This window comes from Brugia malayi, assembly GCF_000002995.4.
Source record: "Brugia malayi strain FR3 genome assembly, contig: Bm_v4_ChrX_scaffold_001, whole genome shotgun sequence".
NCBI lineage: Eukaryota > Metazoa > Nematoda > Chromadorea > Rhabditida > Onchocercidae > Brugia > Brugia malayi.
The window spans coordinates 14,884,576-14,903,513 of NW_025062479.1; the positions used below are offsets into that span (position 1 = coordinate 14,884,576).

At 25.9% G+C, this 18,938-nt stretch overlaps 2 protein-coding genes across 2 annotated transcripts; both read right to left on the reverse strand.

The window, feature by feature from the left end:
- Bm5661 (Carboxylesterase family protein) lies at positions 1-9,398 on the reverse strand (the record flags this gene model as incomplete). Its single annotated transcript, XM_043074909.1, has 14 exons — positions 1-150; positions 432-567; positions 800-889; positions 1,199-1,352; positions 3,656-3,848; positions 4,067-4,127; positions 4,414-4,567; positions 4,989-5,115; positions 5,227-5,322; positions 5,658-5,878; positions 6,407-6,595; positions 6,810-6,975; positions 7,655-7,816; positions 9,189-9,398. The coding sequence occupies 14 exons, from the start codon at positions 9,396-9,398 to the stop codon at positions 1-3; spliced, it is 2,109 nt and encodes a 702-aa protein (XP_042930843.1).
- Positions 9,399-12,423: 3,025 nt separating this feature from the next.
- Positions 12,424-13,853, reverse strand: Bm3016 (Uncharacterized protein; the record flags this gene model as incomplete). The annotated part of the gene is made up of 3 exons (XM_043074910.1): positions 12,424-12,644; positions 13,031-13,132; positions 13,790-13,853. 3 exons carry the CDS (start codon positions 13,851-13,853, stop codon positions 12,424-12,426), a joined length of 387 nt encoding a protein of 128 aa, XP_042930844.1.
- Between the last annotated feature and the right edge of the window lie 5,085 nt (positions 13,854-18,938).

Genomic DNA, 18,938 nt, shown 5'->3' on the forward strand with positions numbered 1-18,938 from the left:
TCATCTATTGACAACGATATTATTGTAGGGTTTGGCTCGAGGACTGTGACATCGTGTCACAACCACACAAATGACACTGATCCAAATTACTAAAGCAATCATACCAACGAGTAGCCATAATGCCCACCATGCACGTCGATAAGCTGCTAACTATAATTTACCCTTACTTTTTTCATTATTAATTTAAAAATCTTTCAGTATTTAATTAAAAGTATCACTAATATTTCAATAACTAATCAATGAATATTATTTGATATTACCAAAATATCCAAAATTATTACAAGTTCCTTCATTTTAATGCATTAATACGCAATTAACATAACATTTTCAAAATATTCAAAGTAAGTAATGCATTATATTTAGCTTATAAACTTTTGGCATAATTTTACTGAATTTAGTTAAAGCCTGTAATTACTTAATCAAATTAAAACCTGTAATCGTTCATCAGCAGTTAATTCTTCGCTTAATGTTTGCACAGGTTTTTCACGCAATGATAATTTTTCTAAAAGTGCTGTTTCTTTATTCCAAAAATTTGTCACCGGCCAATGTAAACTACCAATTGCTTTCCTACAAATAATTTAATTCATTATGATTAAAATTTTTCTTATTGGAAGTTAAAAATTTTAAAAACAGAAATAACAAAGTTATACCAACAACTTAACTTTCTATAATTATGGTATTTTTAAAATAGCTAAATATCATTGCAAAAATTAAGTAAAAATTTTGAATTAGAAGTGAAACAGCCATAAATATAATGAAAAGAAGGGAAAATTTTAAAATAATTAAAAAAATTTTAAACCTCGGCGGTAAATCTAAAATTGCATATTGCGCGGACTCATTTGTAAACGGTGTCCATTTGAAACCATTCCAATTAGTTGGTGTCGGTTCCCTGTAACCGTTTCCGATAATTAATTGGAAAAACGAGAAAGACAGGAATAGAAGTGGAAAGCAGAAGAAGGATACAATTTAATTTAGTAATTCTTAATTCATAAATAACAAAAGATTCTCTTAAAAAAAAAAAAAAATTTCCTTCTGTTCTTTACTTTTTCAGATAACTAAATTTGAATTAGGATATCTAATTAAAAAAAAAAAAATCATTCGAATTAGTTTTTTTTTTCGACATAAATTGAGGATTTTAATTAGAATGAATGAAACATTGTTTTACATATTAAAACATTAATTGTATTTTAAATCTAACCCGTATTTGGCAAAATTTGTAATCATTGTTGCAAGCATTTTAGCCATTTGTTGATCTCTTTTACCGAATGGTTCAATATACAAATTATTACTGTAACCATTTGTAAATATGTAAGCATGATCTAGGCCATGAAATGCTCTTGGCCGACCATTCCCTATAAAAATATGCTATCAAATTAAGTCTCAGTGAAATTCTAAATCTTATTTATTCTGAATTATTTTATTGTAAGTGAATGAATGAAATAGAATTTAAGATCCAATTTGCCATTTTTATTAAACCAAAAAATTGAGTATCAAATGCTTTGATCCTTGCTTGATTGCTTCATTAATAATCCAAATTCCAATTTCTTTATGAAATTGTTAATTTACTTTTATTCTATTTATTATTTCAACGGTATGATCAAATGTATAATCTTTGAATAATTTATTTTAATAACTATTCTGAATTATTTGCTTGGGAAGTAGCAATATTGGATAACTTCTGTTGTGAGGGAGAAGCTTGCATGCCTTTGTGAGTTAAGGGCCATATCGAGATATCATATGCCTTCGGCAAGCCAGACAGGCCTTAATTGTTAGAATGGCACATTAGCTTTGGGGTAATCATTTTAGGAGGACAATCACAATTTCAAATCCGGGCAGGTTAAGTGTAAAGGATAGATACCCTAGTGATGCCTAATACAGGATGCCAAATAAATCACTACCTTATAGATGCAAACTGAACTTCACTTTCAGGCCGAGCCATGAAAAAGCTAAAAACTAACGATCTTAAAATTACTGCAACCTCTAAGTAAAAAATAGTGTCCAGGTTAACTACCTACCCTAAGCAGACTTGCAGAGTGTTCCATAGATTCCCTCTTGCAGTCATCAAAAATTGCATCCAACAGTCCTCTGCAGAGTGCTTAGGACTCTCACCAAAAAAACCAATGAAAACAATCCACTGAAGGGAAACAACTTTTCGTCTTGCAAATAGCAAACTTTAACAGAAATGATTTTAGGACATCGAGAACAGATGGCGGACTAATCTAGTACAAAAGATTCAATTTTAGATCCCGGCGACTACACAGCACTCTGAAAGTTTTGGAAGCAGTTTATAGACGAACATATCAGGGTGACAGTTCTCTTCTCAGCTCTCATAGCAGTTCCTTCCTCATCGATAAACACTCCATTCTCAGTCGATGTTTTGATCTTCAATGTCCACCGTTCAGTTAACGATTCAATAATTCGCAAATTACTCAGCAATCAGTGAGAACTAAACTGGACATAGGCCCAACTTTTTTTTCAAGACCATAAGCAGATGCATCTGGAAGCACGGAGGCCAAGTATTTCACGCTTAATTCCACGAGTGAACCTTCCACTGAATCTCCGAGATGCAATTATTATCGTATATTTTCCCATTCTTCTTATCTGTATAAGAAGAATGGGAAAAAATCCAACTACTGAAACTATCGAGGTATTACTTCATTTTGTATACCTGGTGAAATTCCTTCATGAATACCTCTAAGTGAACCATTACCCACTATCGCAGAAGCATTAATGATACCATCTACAACTCCTCAAACTCTTCCTTCCATCAGCGCTGCTTTCATACCATCCTAAACGCCGACCACGTCACGTCCCCGAACAAACAGAGTTCAATACTGGTACTGAGGTCTAATTAGGACTGAATTCGTCACGTCTTCAAGATGCTTTCCTGAATTTATAGCGAAAAAGAACTATCCAAAGAACTTGGTTTCAACCACCACTGTAAACCTCAAATCAAATAAAACATAATGTCTATGACATTGTCACCATTTTGAGAACGAATGTAGGAACTATTTCATAAAAAAAAGACAACGCATTAAGAATCGCACGCCATCAATGCCGCTGTGACGTGACCTTCCGCTATGTCATCTGCAATAGGACTGATTTGCTATATCACATTGATTTCCACACAGTTACCAAAGCATTTGTAGTATGAGTAAATCTCTTCAGAATTCTTCGTTCGAGAAGCTAAGCCATAGGTAGAATTTCATTCCTTAATCTAACCTAATAAAAATTAACCGATCATTCTGGCTAAGCATAATAAATCACCAATTTATAATTAAATTATTTCAATGCAACTTTCTGATGTGCAAATTTTTACACTGATTCGAATATATTTTAGGAAAAAATTTTTAAAAATTCAAAACATTCCAATTCATAATTGAATATGAGCAGAATCCAGTTCATCAGATTCTTAGCACTAAATTTCCGCGATATCTCAGATTATTCATATATCGTGCATATAACAATGCAGGAATTTCCAAATGTAAAACCTTGCTTAATCAGTTTTTTTTTTTTTTTTTTCTTTTTGAATAAATTTCTCTATTGAAAACATTTTTGTTGCTATTTCTGAAAGTAACTGAATAAGATGCTCAAAGAAATAGCAGTTGAAATATTTCCAATAGGTTAAAAACAAACAAAATAATCGGAAACAAACGTCGTATTTGAAGTTCCTTTCGTTTTACTTTAACTGTTTCATGGCCAAAAATAGTATATTTCTTTTGATCTTCCTCATAAATTGGTGATTTTGGGAAATAACTAAATGAATATGCATAAACAGGTATGCCATTCTCCACATAACTGTCAATTTCACGTTGTGCAGGTGCCACGAATTCGATATCCGCTTCTAACTATATAAAAAATTCTATTTTTATTTCATTAATTTGGTGCAATATTGTACATTAATTTTGTAAATTTATGTTTATTAAAAATGTTTATTTTTTGTGTAAAAATATTGAAAAAAGTTATCAAATATTTTTAATTTTTAACAGAATTTTTTGCAAATTCCAATTTTATTCCTGAAGAAAAACGAGAAATAGCAATAAGAATAAATTTAAAAAAATCATACATCTTGTAATCCATAAACAACACGCATTAAGGTACGATTCTTTTCTGGCGTATCAATATATCTAAAACGAACTGACTATTAAAGAAGAAAAGAGAACAATTAAATTCAAAATTATATCAGTTTTTTTCTTCTTGTGTAAGCTCTGTATAAAAAATTTAATTCTTAAATCTAAACAACAAATATGCTAATTCAAAGAGTACTAGCGCATATATATCATATGTGATGAAAAGTTAGGCCATTTAATGCTTTTAATTAATTGAAACATAGCTATTATCATTAATCACAACATGAATACGTATTAAAAAAATAATTTGGATTTAAATAAAGTAACAATAAGCTTTAAATACCTTAGGAAGCTAGCATTTGCTATAAGTTCCAATGTTGAATTGTGAAGTTTTTTTGCACAACTAGTATGATAGTGTTCATTGATAATTTTACGAATGTTACTATTACAATCCTTAATTGAAACATCTTTAAATTCATTCAAACCATAATCTTGAGCTGAAAAATAATTTCATCGAAAATATTTTAGTGTAAATTATAAAATTAAATCAAAATTTTATAAGAAAAAAAAAGATGAATTTCATAGATTTCAAATCAACAAAATTAAATCAAAATTTTATAAGATTCCATATATTTTTCTCTTTTGTACTTTATGATATATCTAATATTATTATATTCTACGTGTATCTCTATGTATCCTATAATTTCACATATATTATTCAACACGTATTCACCACGTAACACATCACGTAATTGTATTGTTTCACATCATGTAATCATGACATGCATGTAACCTATCAATTACACACGTATTTCAAAAAATATTTCATGCATATTTTATCATATTCTTATTTACTTAATTAAAAGAGAGAGACAAAAAAAAAAAAAAAAAAACCATTTTGATTTTAGAAATTCATACCTCTCTTATGGGCCCATTCATGTTGTGCGACACCAATTATAATTGGAACTCGTGCATTCTTGCTAATTAATTCAGCACCAGATTGTGGTATCAATTCATCATCCACAACCATTTTCGATACTCCTAGCTTTATATCATATTAAAATGATAGTAGAATAAAATACATATCTTTACCTTGTTTTAATTAATTATGAATTTAATAATAATTTATCATTTCATACAGATTTGTAGGAAATACCTCAGTAGCAATTGCATAACGGAATGAAAATGATGAAAGATTGAGTTCATTTCTAAAACATTCAACCAATTCCATACCACTCATTTCTGCGCTATTCTAAAGATATTAATTTAGAGAAATTGCAAGAAAAAACATTGTTTCATAAAATTAAAAACATATATATTTATTGCATAAAAATTATCAAAAATTAAAAAAAAAAAAAGATAAACAAGAAAAGAATTTGATTAAATTGCTTTGTGTTATTTTATTCGTCTTTTTTTATTTTTTTAATTAGAATCAAGCAGATAAATTAATTAATAATAATCATTTTATACTAACTAATATTTTTTTTAAAAAAACAGAAGAATTTTAATGCATATTATTTATTACTTATTACATATTGATAAATCATTCCTTCAAAAACTTCATTTAATTTAATTAAATTAACTTACAATTAAACATTCCGGTATTTTTTCTTGCATATTACATTCTTTACTGAGAGTTGGCAATCCGGAAGCTTTTAATAATGGTTCTATTGTTTGTTTATCCAGTTCTTTCTCACATCCAATATATGCCGCAATATTGTTTACACTCCATGCCGGTTGTCCAAAACGATGAATAGCCCAACCAGCTGTTGAGGAACCGGATAACATGATAGCTCGATGCAATAAATCTGAAAATGAGAACCGGATAATATATTTATGAAGATTGTAAATACCATTTATTATTTGATAGTGAAAAAATAATCTAATAATTGAAGTAACATCACTAAATGATAATTTGCCAATAATTATATGAAAATTCAAGATGAAGAAGAACTTTGACTGAAGAAAAAAAAAAGTCCAACTCGAATCTTTTTTAATTATATAATTAAAAATTAATATACTAATACATAATAATTTTATAAGTTTGATAATTTACAGCTATCATAATTTGCTAAATTTCTTAAAAAGAATCACATCTCATAAGTTGTTAATTTATTTTGACAGTAAATACTATCAATAATTATGATGCTATCATCCACTATCACTTCTATTATCATATTACTTGATCATTCCGATGAAAATAGATTAATTCATCATTTTATAATTTTTTTTTTCATATGAAATGTTTCACTTTCAATTAAAAAAAAATTTCACAATATCCTATCAAAAAATTGTCTTATACATATCAGTTGATAAGTATGATAACATTATTTTACTTTTTGTTCTGGGTGATACTGCAAGAACGGAAACAGCAGCTGCGCCAGCACTTTCACCCATAATTGTAACCTTTGATGGATCACCATTTAGTTGTTTAACATTTGTTTGAATCCATTCCAATGCCATTACCAAATCCCAAATGCCAAAATTACCTTCCACGTGTTCGTTGTTCTTATAATTCAAAAATCCTACAACAAAAAAATAATTATAATATTTATAAATTTTTAATAAATAAAAAATTTTTATAATTTTACCTTAATGTATTATAATTTTATTAATTAAGTCTTTACTTCTACTTTTTAAATTAATTAGATCGTTGTTAATTAATAGTCTTTTCCTTTTTTTTTTTTTTTTTTTTTTTTTTTTTTTTTTTTTTTTTTTTACTTTAATAAATAAACATACCTAAAAGTCCAAGCCGATAATTAACTGTTATTAATGCAACACCATTCGATGTGAAATGTTTCGTGATTACTTCCATATCGATACCAGTGTCACCTGAACCGGCTAAAAATGATCCACCATGGATCCATACAATAATCGGATGTAATTTCGATTCTTCTTCTGGATCCTACAAAGGATATAATATGAGTTTTATTGAATAAAACATCTCTGATTAGTTGAGTAATTAAAATGTCTAATTAAGTTTATAAATTTCAGTTAACAAATTCATTATCCATAATTCAATGCCCATATTTCTTACCATTTTCTTTCATTCAAGCTTATTCACCCAACCAAACCTTAATGTATGATAAATATAAAATGTAAGAATAATGAAAACAAATAATGATCACTCAATGAATTACTATTAAGTCATAATCCGGTCATTACCAACAGCGCTGACATTAGTAGAAGTGGATTTTTATCTAGCTTTCAAATAATGTTGACATGACTTCTTTCTTTTTTTTGGATGCAATTTCTTTGTTCCGGTAAAGAAATAAATTTTCTTTCAATGTAAATAGCAATTCAAAATTTGTGTCACATTTTAGTAGCAACCAATAACTGTTACGGTGGCGAATCAATTCATTGAAATAATTCGTTAATTGTAAAAAAGTAATTTAAAAAAAGATAAAGGCAAAATGCAATTAATTAAGCTTTTAAATTCTATTAATTTAAATTCAATTTAATTAATTAATTAAGCTTTAAATCTATATTTGCTTTTCTGAAATATTCCTAATGAGTAGTCAATTGTTTTTTACTGAGGAAAAAAATTTTAACTAAAATTTTAAATATAGCAAATAATATCTTACAAATGGTGTGAAAACATTAAGAAATAAGCAGTCTTCACTTTCCTTCTGCATATTTGAACCGGCAAATTTATCTTGTTTATGAAATTCCATAAATTGTAAACACGGTGCACCGTAATCGAGTGCCGCATGTTCCTGATGCCATCGTGCTCGTTTTACTGGACGCTACAAGAATAAAATTGTTATTTGAATTTATGATAAAACAAAAAACAAAAAAAAAAAAAAAGAGAAAAAAAAGACAGACAAAAAATTCCAATTTGAATTATTTGATTTTATTGAATAATTATATATAGGAATAATAATTTATCGTTTTTCATTAACATATGTTTATTTTATCCTATTTTTATTTCAAAAATGAAAATATTTTGATTGATATATTTCAGATATTTTGCTAATTATGAATAATGAACTTTACATTCTTCTCCACAATAATTAAAATGGCAAATTTTTAACTAAAAAAAAAGAAGAAGATTTTAACTGTTGTCATCAATCATTTCAATGATAACAGTTCAAATGTAAGAATCTAAACCTTTCTTATCTCATCTTTCAAGATATTTTGAACCATCAAACATATCACACATCAGTTTAGTATGCTTTTTTTCTTATCTTTTTTTCAACAAACAAATCACTCAAACATTTCACTTACTGAAATTTACATCACAAAAAAAAAATGAATTATCGCTTAGAAAAAGAAATTTATTAATAAATTTTATAAATTTTATTTGATTAAATAAATTATTTTATTACAATCTTACAAAACATTTTTCGTACTTTTATTCAAAATATTCAACACAAAAATTTTCAAAAAAAAGAAAAAAAAAACAAAAAAAAAATGAAAAAATTTATTTTCCAAATGAATAAATTCATTGCTAACAAAATTACAGCTAAATATCGAAATTGAAACTAAAATTTCGAATTTAGTTCTACAAGTTTAATTTTTAGGGACAATTTGAAACGAAATTTTGATGAAAAAAATTACATAAAGAGAAGAAAAAAATATCTCAATTATTCAAATATTTGTATGGAAAAAAATATTGAAATATTATAAAAATTTGATGGAATGATATAACAACAAGTTACAGCTACACCATATTGACGATAATTTATAAAAGTGTGATTAAGCTCAAAAATCACAAAAATTCTTATCAATTGCGTGATACGATTAACTTTGATATTTCAGGTATAAATGAAATGTAAATGTCGAAAAGTTGCTTAAATCGTACTTTAATTTATTGAGATTTTAACATTTTAATATCATTCATTGATAGATTGATAGTTTTACAATAATTTTTGATGATTTCAGAAGTTAAAAATAAAACAAAATTCTTTAAAAATGAAAAATGCAAATGAGGAATAATATGTTATACGCTAATAAATGATAAGAAATAATTTTATTTAAGATCAATAAACTATATTTTTAATTTGAAAAATATATTGAATTTGTAATTTACTTTAATTGATATTTTAAATTATGTACAACTAATTATATATGGTTAAGAAAGAAAAAAAGGGGTAGAGAAAAAAATGTAAATATAACCTTAAATCGTAATGGACCAATAGGTGCTTCAGCATATGGTATGCCACGAAATATTTGAATATAATTATCGGCTAACTTATAAATTTTACCAAGTAATAAACCTTGTTCAACCCAGACTGATCTTGATTTCTCCAAATTTTGTCCCACAATTCCAACAGGTATTAATATTGTAATAAATAGTAATGGTATAATAAATAATAAATATATCATAATGTATAAATGTTGAATATGCAGCAGTGATATGAAAAGCATTTTAAAAAAAAATTTATGAAAAAATATTACAGAAATATTTTAGTACGATTAATTAAAATAATACAGTGTTTCGTTATTTTTTTCTATTTATTTCTCTTTGATATTTTCTTCTTCAAAATAATTTGAAATTTAATACTATCAGCTACCTAAATATAGCAAAGAATAAAAAATAAAAAGAAAAATATCACAAGTAATTTGTGAAAAATTAAAGGTATAACAAATGAATGGGAAAAGGAATATTAAGAATAATAATACATCATTCAGGATTAAATAATAATATTAATAATTAATAGATGACAATATTAAGTTAATAACAGTAATAGTTATACTAATAATAGTAGTAAATCGTAGTAGTAGTAGTAATAGCAGTAGTAGTAAGAGCAATATTAATGATAATTATTGGAAAAGTTCCGAACAAATGTTCACTTTCTTGTTTCATTGGCAATTGTTGTAGCATTATACTTCCAATCAGAAAAATGACAATTGTTAATTTAATTAAATACTTTATTTAATGCATTTATTCAAAATATCACATTAATTGATGAAATAGCATAAAATTTGAAGGAAGAATGAAGGGATAAGAATAGAAGGAAGAAATGATTTGATATGAATATGAATAAAATTTAAATGAAACAATTTCATTTAAAAATTGCAATTGATGAAGAAAATAGCGGGCGAACGGGGAAAAAGGGAAAAAAGGCGGTTGGGTTAAATAAGCAGTTGTTCCCTTTATACTTTAAGCTGTTTAAAATTTTACATCATTTCCGAATGATATTTCTTCCAAGATACACACACACATATATATATATGTACGCATACATACATACACACACATACATACACATACATGCAAAGATATAGAAGTGGAAAAGAATAGAGTAAATAAATAAAAGTAATAGTAATGGCATTTAACAGTTATAGTCTTTTAAACAGCTTACAAAATATAAATTTTAATGCTTCCTCTGTCTTTCTTTTCCATCTTCTCTCAGCTAATACGTCTTTCTTGCTTACTTTTCTTCTTCGGAAAAATTTATGCTTATTTCTCCCTGCTTTTTTTTCCGAAAAATTTATTCACTAAGAATTTAAAAGTGTTGACAAATTTTGTTCAAATAAAAAAAAGGAAAACATTGCAATAATTGTTACGTAAAAATTTCAATTTAAATTTGCTAAATTATTTATTAACATAAAATGAGAAGATTGCAATTTAAATGAAGAAATTTGAGAAAATGAAAGACAAAGAGAAAGTGGAAACATTTTTTAAAAAAGCTAAAAAAAATCACCTGATAGATTTATGTTGATTTAATTATCAATGGATAAGCAGCTGTGATAATTTGTAAAACTTTTAGTCAGAAATAATAGAATTAAAATTTTTTATATAAACTGCTGAAATTTATTTGCTGTAGAAAATATTTTGGGTAGTATATGCAGGAATTTATGGGGGAAGCACAAAATTCAAACTTCTGACAACAATTAAAATTTTTGGCAAAAATAGAAAATTTTTTTAGAATAACAAGCAGTGTTATAATTTTTTGTATTGTTTTAATAAAAGAGGATTTGTCCATTTAAAAAAAAATTATTTTTGGCTTCAAAGTTATCATTCGTTATTTATATCAATCAAATGCGAAAAAAAAATTAAATTAGCAAATTTATTTCAAAAACAAACAAAACAATTAATGATTACTAGTAGCTGAATTGAGTTTTAGAATAAATCAAATATGAAAATGATTATGAAAAAAAATTCATTCATACAATTTATATTAATGCAACAGACATTGTGAACACGTTTTCTTCGGTAATCCTAATGCCAATTTCATATTAACAAATCATTATAAAACCAGTTTAACTTCTTCCTTTTTCAAAATCTTCGTGTCAATTTCTTCTGGATCTCTGATTATAAGTATTGCAATCATTTCAACGACTTATAGCATAAAATTAATTGCTTAAAAATGGAAAATATTTGGTGGATTTTTTTTTTCTTCAGATTAATATAAAAAGAAAAAGTAAAGGGGGAAGAGAAAATTGAGAGTTTGTCCTTATGAAATTTCTAAAAGAAGTATGATGTAATCAATAGAAACGAAACGACACAGTAACAGAAGAGTGAAAAAGAAAAAATTTTTGAGCATGATTCATTTTGGGATCGAAACAACCTGAGAAGAAATAAAAAAAAAAAATGTTTAAAATTCGAAAATAAGATGCAACAGTAATGGAACATTCACATAATAAATAATTGTTTAATATTAGTTTCGAATTGTAGAACTGCAAATGAAAAAAAAAAAAGATACGAATAACTTAATGAATGAAAGAAAAAATTTTTTTTTCAAATTCTTTAACATGGATATTGTTTTAAAATAATGAAGAAAACAATTTGATTTTGAAAAATTTGCAATCTCAAGTGAGAATAATTTCTTTTTTTTTTTTTTTTTGTGATTCATAAAATAAAATGAATAATAAAAATGTGAGAAAAAAAGTAAACGATGAGGAGATCAACCTAAAATAACAATCACAACATGTTGAGATAAAGAAGAGCAGAAGAAGAAGCACTGATGTATATAAGCAAAAGCTATTTCAATAAAAAACATTTCCACATCAAATGTTAAGAGAGAGAGAGAGAAAAAAAAAAGTATAAATAATATATCATTTCAGGTAGATAAAAATTGATTGTAAATTAATTTAACAAATGTAAATTAAATTTGGATTTTTTCATCATATATCTGATTAATTTATTCTAGTCTATTTATTGCTTTATAGCAACCAAATAATAAGGATTAAAATTCGAAAAATATAAAAAAGAAGAAAAAATTACTGGCAAACTATGTGCCAAAAATAAAACAATAAGTAATCTGAACTAATAATCGGTAATTAATTTCAAATCCATTATAACAACTGCATTAAACTTTTGCGACAAAATATTTCTTATTGATTAAATGACAGATGCATTCCTTGCAATATGATAGCAAGAAATAAACAACTGATTTGAATGTGATCATAGATTACAAAATACGAATAATAAAATGACGGCGACAAATAAATTAATGAAAGCAGAATGAGTAGAAGCTAAGTTACACTTATCTGTTGTACAAACACACATTCGTTCAACGGCACGAAGATCTGATCCTGGTAAACTGGATGGTGTTTCCTCGCATAAACCAATTTGAATACCACCATCCGTCTCATTTAGACAACCACGTTTCACTGTTGTATAACCTAAAAAATTTGAAAGGAAAAAAAAATGTGAGAAATAAGTAAAATATCAAAGGTAATTTATATATGAATAAGTAGATTTACTAAAAAGTTAATATTAAAAGAATCGTTTTTTCTAAACTGATGAATTTTGTTGACAGATGTATGACTGCTTAGTTTTAAATTGAATTAACTTTAGAATATACGAGTTATGTTTTGACAAATTTACCGATCAGACTTTCTTCGCTTGAAATTTGTCTTTGGTGCAAATTTTAAACCACCGAATGGCTTAATTTTTAAAAAACTTGGCTTAATTTAAAAACTTTTGAAACAGATATAAAATATTTTTTGATGTATTTCAAACTCATAGAACTTGTTCTATTAAAATTAGCTAATTAGAATAAGATAACCATCGGCAATAAATTCCGCTTTGTAGCAGTATCGCCCTTCGCATACATCGTTACAGTTTGGAGTGCTACCTGGACAATTATAACATTCATGAAGACGATCACCTTAAAAAGGGATAAATTCAAAAATATGAATTAAAATAAACATTACTGTTCATAAGGACAAACATATTTATTACAAAAGGAAATATTAGTAAATAGTACTAAAAATTAAGCACTAACAAATTTGCAATAATTTTATAAAGCAAAATGCACATAATAATGAATAATTTGATGCTATTATTATCATTATTATGATCAAAAAAATAGTGAAAATTTTTCTAGAATTTTCATACTTTAGCTACAAACCAAATAAATGAAATTTAAGAAAAAATTTTTCCTTTATGCATTCCCTAATAAGATGCATTTCATTTTCTTAATTTTCAACAAACAGATGCAAAGAATTCTTTTAACATTTTCCCTCATTATAAACGCAATGATCTCATTTACTGTTTCAAAAACAAAGAAATTATTTTTTATTTTTATCAGGTAGATTTATAATAATAAATACAAAACTTTACATCAAATGTGGGAGTTCTTTTGTCGTATTCTAATGAAAAACATTTCAGTTTTTAACTGAAAGTTGCGTTTATTCTTTTATTTATTACTCATAAACAGTAATTCGGTTAGCCGTTCAAACCTCCTTCACATTTATTCAAAATATTCAAATTATTCAACATTAAATATTAGCAATTAACAAAACATTCAAAAATAAATAATAACCTGTTGGCTCTCCAATATTTTCAATGAATAACAATGAAATTGCCAAGAAGAGTCTATACATCATTCGTATTAATATTAGATCAGTATTACGGACAAATTTTTAACCTGAAAAGAAAAAAAAAATGAAATTTTGAATGATTTAAATAGTTAATACCTTGAAGTCGTTTTTAATTATATTATTTTTTTTAAGGAAAATAAAAAATGAAACAAAGTACATGTTAAACTAATTATCTCAATTAAGCATATAAATTCATATAAACATAACGTAAATGCGTGGATAATTTGTTATAATAATATAAGCTATACTTTTACTACTTGTTCGTTATAATTATTCATGTATGACTGATCGTTTACACGTAAAATTGCACGCTTAATTGACTGTAATAATTATACGTGCAGTAATTTCAGTAACATCTGATAATTCATAAAATGACGATTTTGAAAGAGTAGTGTTTATACTGTTTATTAAAGATCTATTAACACCATAAAAATAAATTAAAAAAATTAAATTTTCATTTCAACAATTCAGTATTCGTTTCCACTTCACATTAAATATTATTCTGTTCCATTTTTATATTATTATTATTAACAACAATTAAGTAGAAACAATAATAATAAATTCTTTCAATATAATCTCAAATTGAAAGGAAAAAAATGTAAGAACTAACATAAATTACAGTTGAATATTAAAATGATAAATAAGGAAGGAAATATAACGAAGCAATGAGCAATGCAAAAATGTGGCAAGTGATGACCTTCCCGCTAATATCCTTTCCTTAGAGGTCACATAGGGAAAGCTAACAACATGTCATCATCATAATAGACCACAACTGTTGGACATCTGTGTGCGTGTGTGTGTGTGTGTGTGTGTGTGTATGTATGTATGTATGTATGTGATGTCAACATGAGAAATTAATGGCAATGAACAGAAAGTGGAATAATCAATTTAAGTAATTGTTCGTAGTAGTAGTAGTAATGGCAATAAAAGGAAGAGGAAGAGGAGAAGAAGGTAGAGGTCAACGTTAACATCGATATGTCATGTCAAGATGTCATAATTTTAATTGTTATTTCCATGAGATGTGCTATTTCAAATAGGGACTAACACTGATTACAATCAGATGGGTTTCTTTTTTTCTCTCTTTTTTTAATTTATGAAATTGAAATATCTGTAATTCGTCAATAATGTTTTGCTTAACCTTATAAAATAAATAAAAGGAATATGATCAAATACACTTTTACTGGCTTATGAACATTGTTTTCCTTTCTTTTAATACAAATGGAATTAAATTTGATTATAATTCAAGCTTTAATGAATAATTTATGAAATAAGCTCTTCTTTTTTTTTTTTTTTTATGAAATTCAACTGTCTTAATTCGATTAAAATTCATTTTATATTCAATTTTTAAAGTCCAGTTGAAGGTAATTTAGTTTCACAATATAATGAGCGTTTAGCTGTCTTATTGTTGGGTAAATAATTGAAACAAAAGAAAAAGGAGTAAAAAGAAACAAATGACCTTGAAAGTGTCTTTTCGAAATTAACGGGGGGTAAGGAAAAAAAGATAAAAATAAAATACGATGAACTGAACGATAAGTACGCATTAATGGAAATTTATTTCTTCTTACTATGTGTAATGTGACTGAATTAGATTGAAAAAATTGGAAATAATCATTACAATTTGGTTAAATTTATTTATTTATTTATTTTTTTTTTAAAGATCCTTTTTTCTTTTTTCATCGATTTATTTTAAAAAAAGAGAAAAAATTTCGTCACAAATATATTTTCAAACATATCTATATTGTCTCGGAAAAAAAAAGGAAAAACTAATATTTGACGGAAAAAATAATAAATTACATTGAATAAAAAATTGATAAATTAATTGATCAACAGCTTTAATTTATTATTTATGACTAATGATTAATTTATTAACTTATTATTTGCGATACTTTTATCACTCATTTTGAAATTTATAATTATTATTTTTTATTTATGCTAAGCTATTCTCATTTTCCTAACAAATTTAACTCATTTCAAAAAACTGAAAGAAAAAATTTATGTAAATTTCGGCTAATTGTCTGAAAAAACTTAAATATTCATTGTTTGAAAGTGTTAAAAAGTTTCACATATATATTAAGCAATGAAGGACAATAATGTTACACCTACTAATTACTGAAAACTGGTCATTTCGATCATTTAATCAACAAATTGAATGAAATTTTTTTCTTTGAAGATTTGATAATCAAGTGTGAAATTGTTTTATTTCTTGGAATATTTAAGTAATGATTTAATTGGGAAATTATTTTAATTGGAAAATGTGAAAGGAAGAAAGACTGGCAAAGTGCATAAGCAGACTTTTTCGCCAAATATTTTTACAGTTGTTGAATACCGACGATATAAACCAGGTATTAAAAGTGTTGACATAAATGATTCATTTTTAAATTTATAGAAATGCTAGATGACTTCCGCTTATCGTTTTCTTTTCTCATTTATTATAATTGTTCTATTAGCTCAATAAGATCAGATATTTGTTCATTTTCTCACTGAAAAAATAGTGCTAAAAATGATAATTTCTATTTGTTAATTACCTGAAATAAAATTTAATCATATGCATAAGTTGAAATTACTTGAAAAAAAAAAAATAAATGACTAATTAGTGAACTGAAAAAGGTAAATTAGCAGAGAAAAACGGAATATTATTTAGAAACTTTAGAATGAACAAAATGAAATCATTTTTCAATTTTTTAATTTCCATTTTTTTTTTGAAATTCAAATCATGAAAATTTGAAAACAGATGCTAATACATACTGATATAATCCTTAGATGGAGTAGGAAAAATGACGGAGAAAAGAAAAAAAAAAAAAAAAAAAAAAAAAAAAAACGATGAGCAAATACAAATAAGTGATTTACAGAAAAGATAACATCTAATTAAAAAAAAATTAAACCATTCATTAATTCATTCATCTATCATCAAGCAAAATTTAAACGAAAAAGATTTGATTACAAAAGTAATTCAAAAAAATTTTTTTTTACTTTCCATTCATTCATCGTATTAATGTATTTGTTGAATGTAATAATGTTGAATTAAAATGAGTGGAAATTTTCCAATTCCAATGTAATATTTTTATTGGACAATATTTGCTGAAACTGAAACGAAACGCTGCAAAATTTAAAGGAAAAAAAAGAAATTAAATTAAAATGTAAAAAAAAAAAAAAAAAAAAAAAAAAAAAACGTGAAATGAAAACTTCATCTCCTTCAAAAGGAAAAAAAAATACGACCCATGTAAAATTTCTCTTGTTTAGTAATATAATGAAAGTGAAGATAAATTCAGCAAATTTTGTTTTCGTTTTCTTCTAGCATTCATTTATTATAAGTAAATATAAGCTTTCTTTTTCCGGGAAATTTCAGTCCATTAAATTAATTTTAATTAAATTAACGTTAAATTAAGCCAATTGAAAAATTGTCTCATCAAATGAAATAATGAAGAATTTGGTAACAGTCAATGAAAGTTTCTCTTTTATTTGAAAAATAATTTTAGCACAATCAAAATTAGCAGAAGGGTTAGACTGACCGATCAATAGGAGAACATACACTTTGTGCTATCCATACGCCAATTTCTTCTTTCTCTTCATTTTAACTATTCATTAAATTTTGTTGGCTATTTCATTCCTTAGTTTCTTTACTATATATTATTGTAAAAATTTTGGTTTAATATAATTAGTGATTAATTGATTTGCACAAAATATAATATCCTTAATTAGATGTATTCCACATTACATTATGCAATTTGATAACGGTTTATTCAAAAACAAAAATTCCTAAAATTAAATAAAATTTGCAAATAAATCGCAATAACAGCAATGAAATATGAGACGTGTAGTATTCATAAGTCGGAAAAGGAAATAGAAATAAGAAAATCAAAATCAGAAAAACATATATAATTTTTTTATATACAATGACATGAAACTTCCGAAACAAACAATATATGATCAACTTTTTCCTATCATCAATAAACCGAGAAATTCAATCCTTTATCTATGTAGAATCATCTAAAACTTAAGACTATACATTACCTACTAGTATAAATACATTTGGCTAAAAAACTTAACCTATGCGATTCTAATATAGAATACTAGAATTAACATGAATCCTTTAAATACTACCATTATTACCACAACAATTTTTTTTTCATATTCCATTTCATTAAAAACCTTACTTTCAATACTTCTTTCCATTTCGGCCACTTTTCTTTTCTTTCCCATTACCATCTAAATGGTAAGTCATAAAACGAACAATTATTCTAGAAAGAATAAGCAAGCCAAGCGTGGGCAGGTTCCAATAGTGTAAAAATTGATAGCCATATTCAAACCAAAACTATAAGCATAAGATGCAGGAATGAATAGTACAAAAAATTTGAAATATTTAAAGAAATATATCGTACGCATCAGTCATCCTGTTATACAATTTTTTTTTCTACAGTTCAACGATGCAGAAGAAAAAAAAAATACAGGAGAAATTCCTATAATGGGGAAACAAACCTATTAAAAACTAAAGAATTGAAAGAGAGAAAATGCATTCTGAGGATTCTTCAGCACAATCTAAATAAAATCGAGAATGAAATAGCACAAATGCACTGATGCATTCCTACAACAATGAGCATCGAAGGCAAAAACAAATTATTATACGGAATGATCTTCTTTTACGATTCAAAAATAATTTTCGTTCTTTCTACGAAATACTGATTCTTTTCTAAGGATCAGTTACTGAACTGAACAAAATAACGTTGAAATAGTCAAAATTACAAAAAAAAAAAAAATATTTACCGGTACATAAAAGTACTGCATTTAGCACAACAGTTTCATGCTTGTTGTTACTAAAACAGTAACTGCACATACTATAAATAATCGCATATTCATCATACACCCACTACGCACAACATGTTTTATAAAACACATTTCTTCATTTACTTGCGAACGAATATCTAATTGATCTCCTCTATTCCTTCTCTCTTATCAGGAAAGTATTTTAAAGTAAAATATTAGACTCAATCACTTTAGAAAGAAGATTAAAAATCCATTAAATTGTGTATGCAAAGCAAGCAAAGATGCACAGTAAAGAGATCATATTTAAAGAAGCGATATATAAAATCTGAA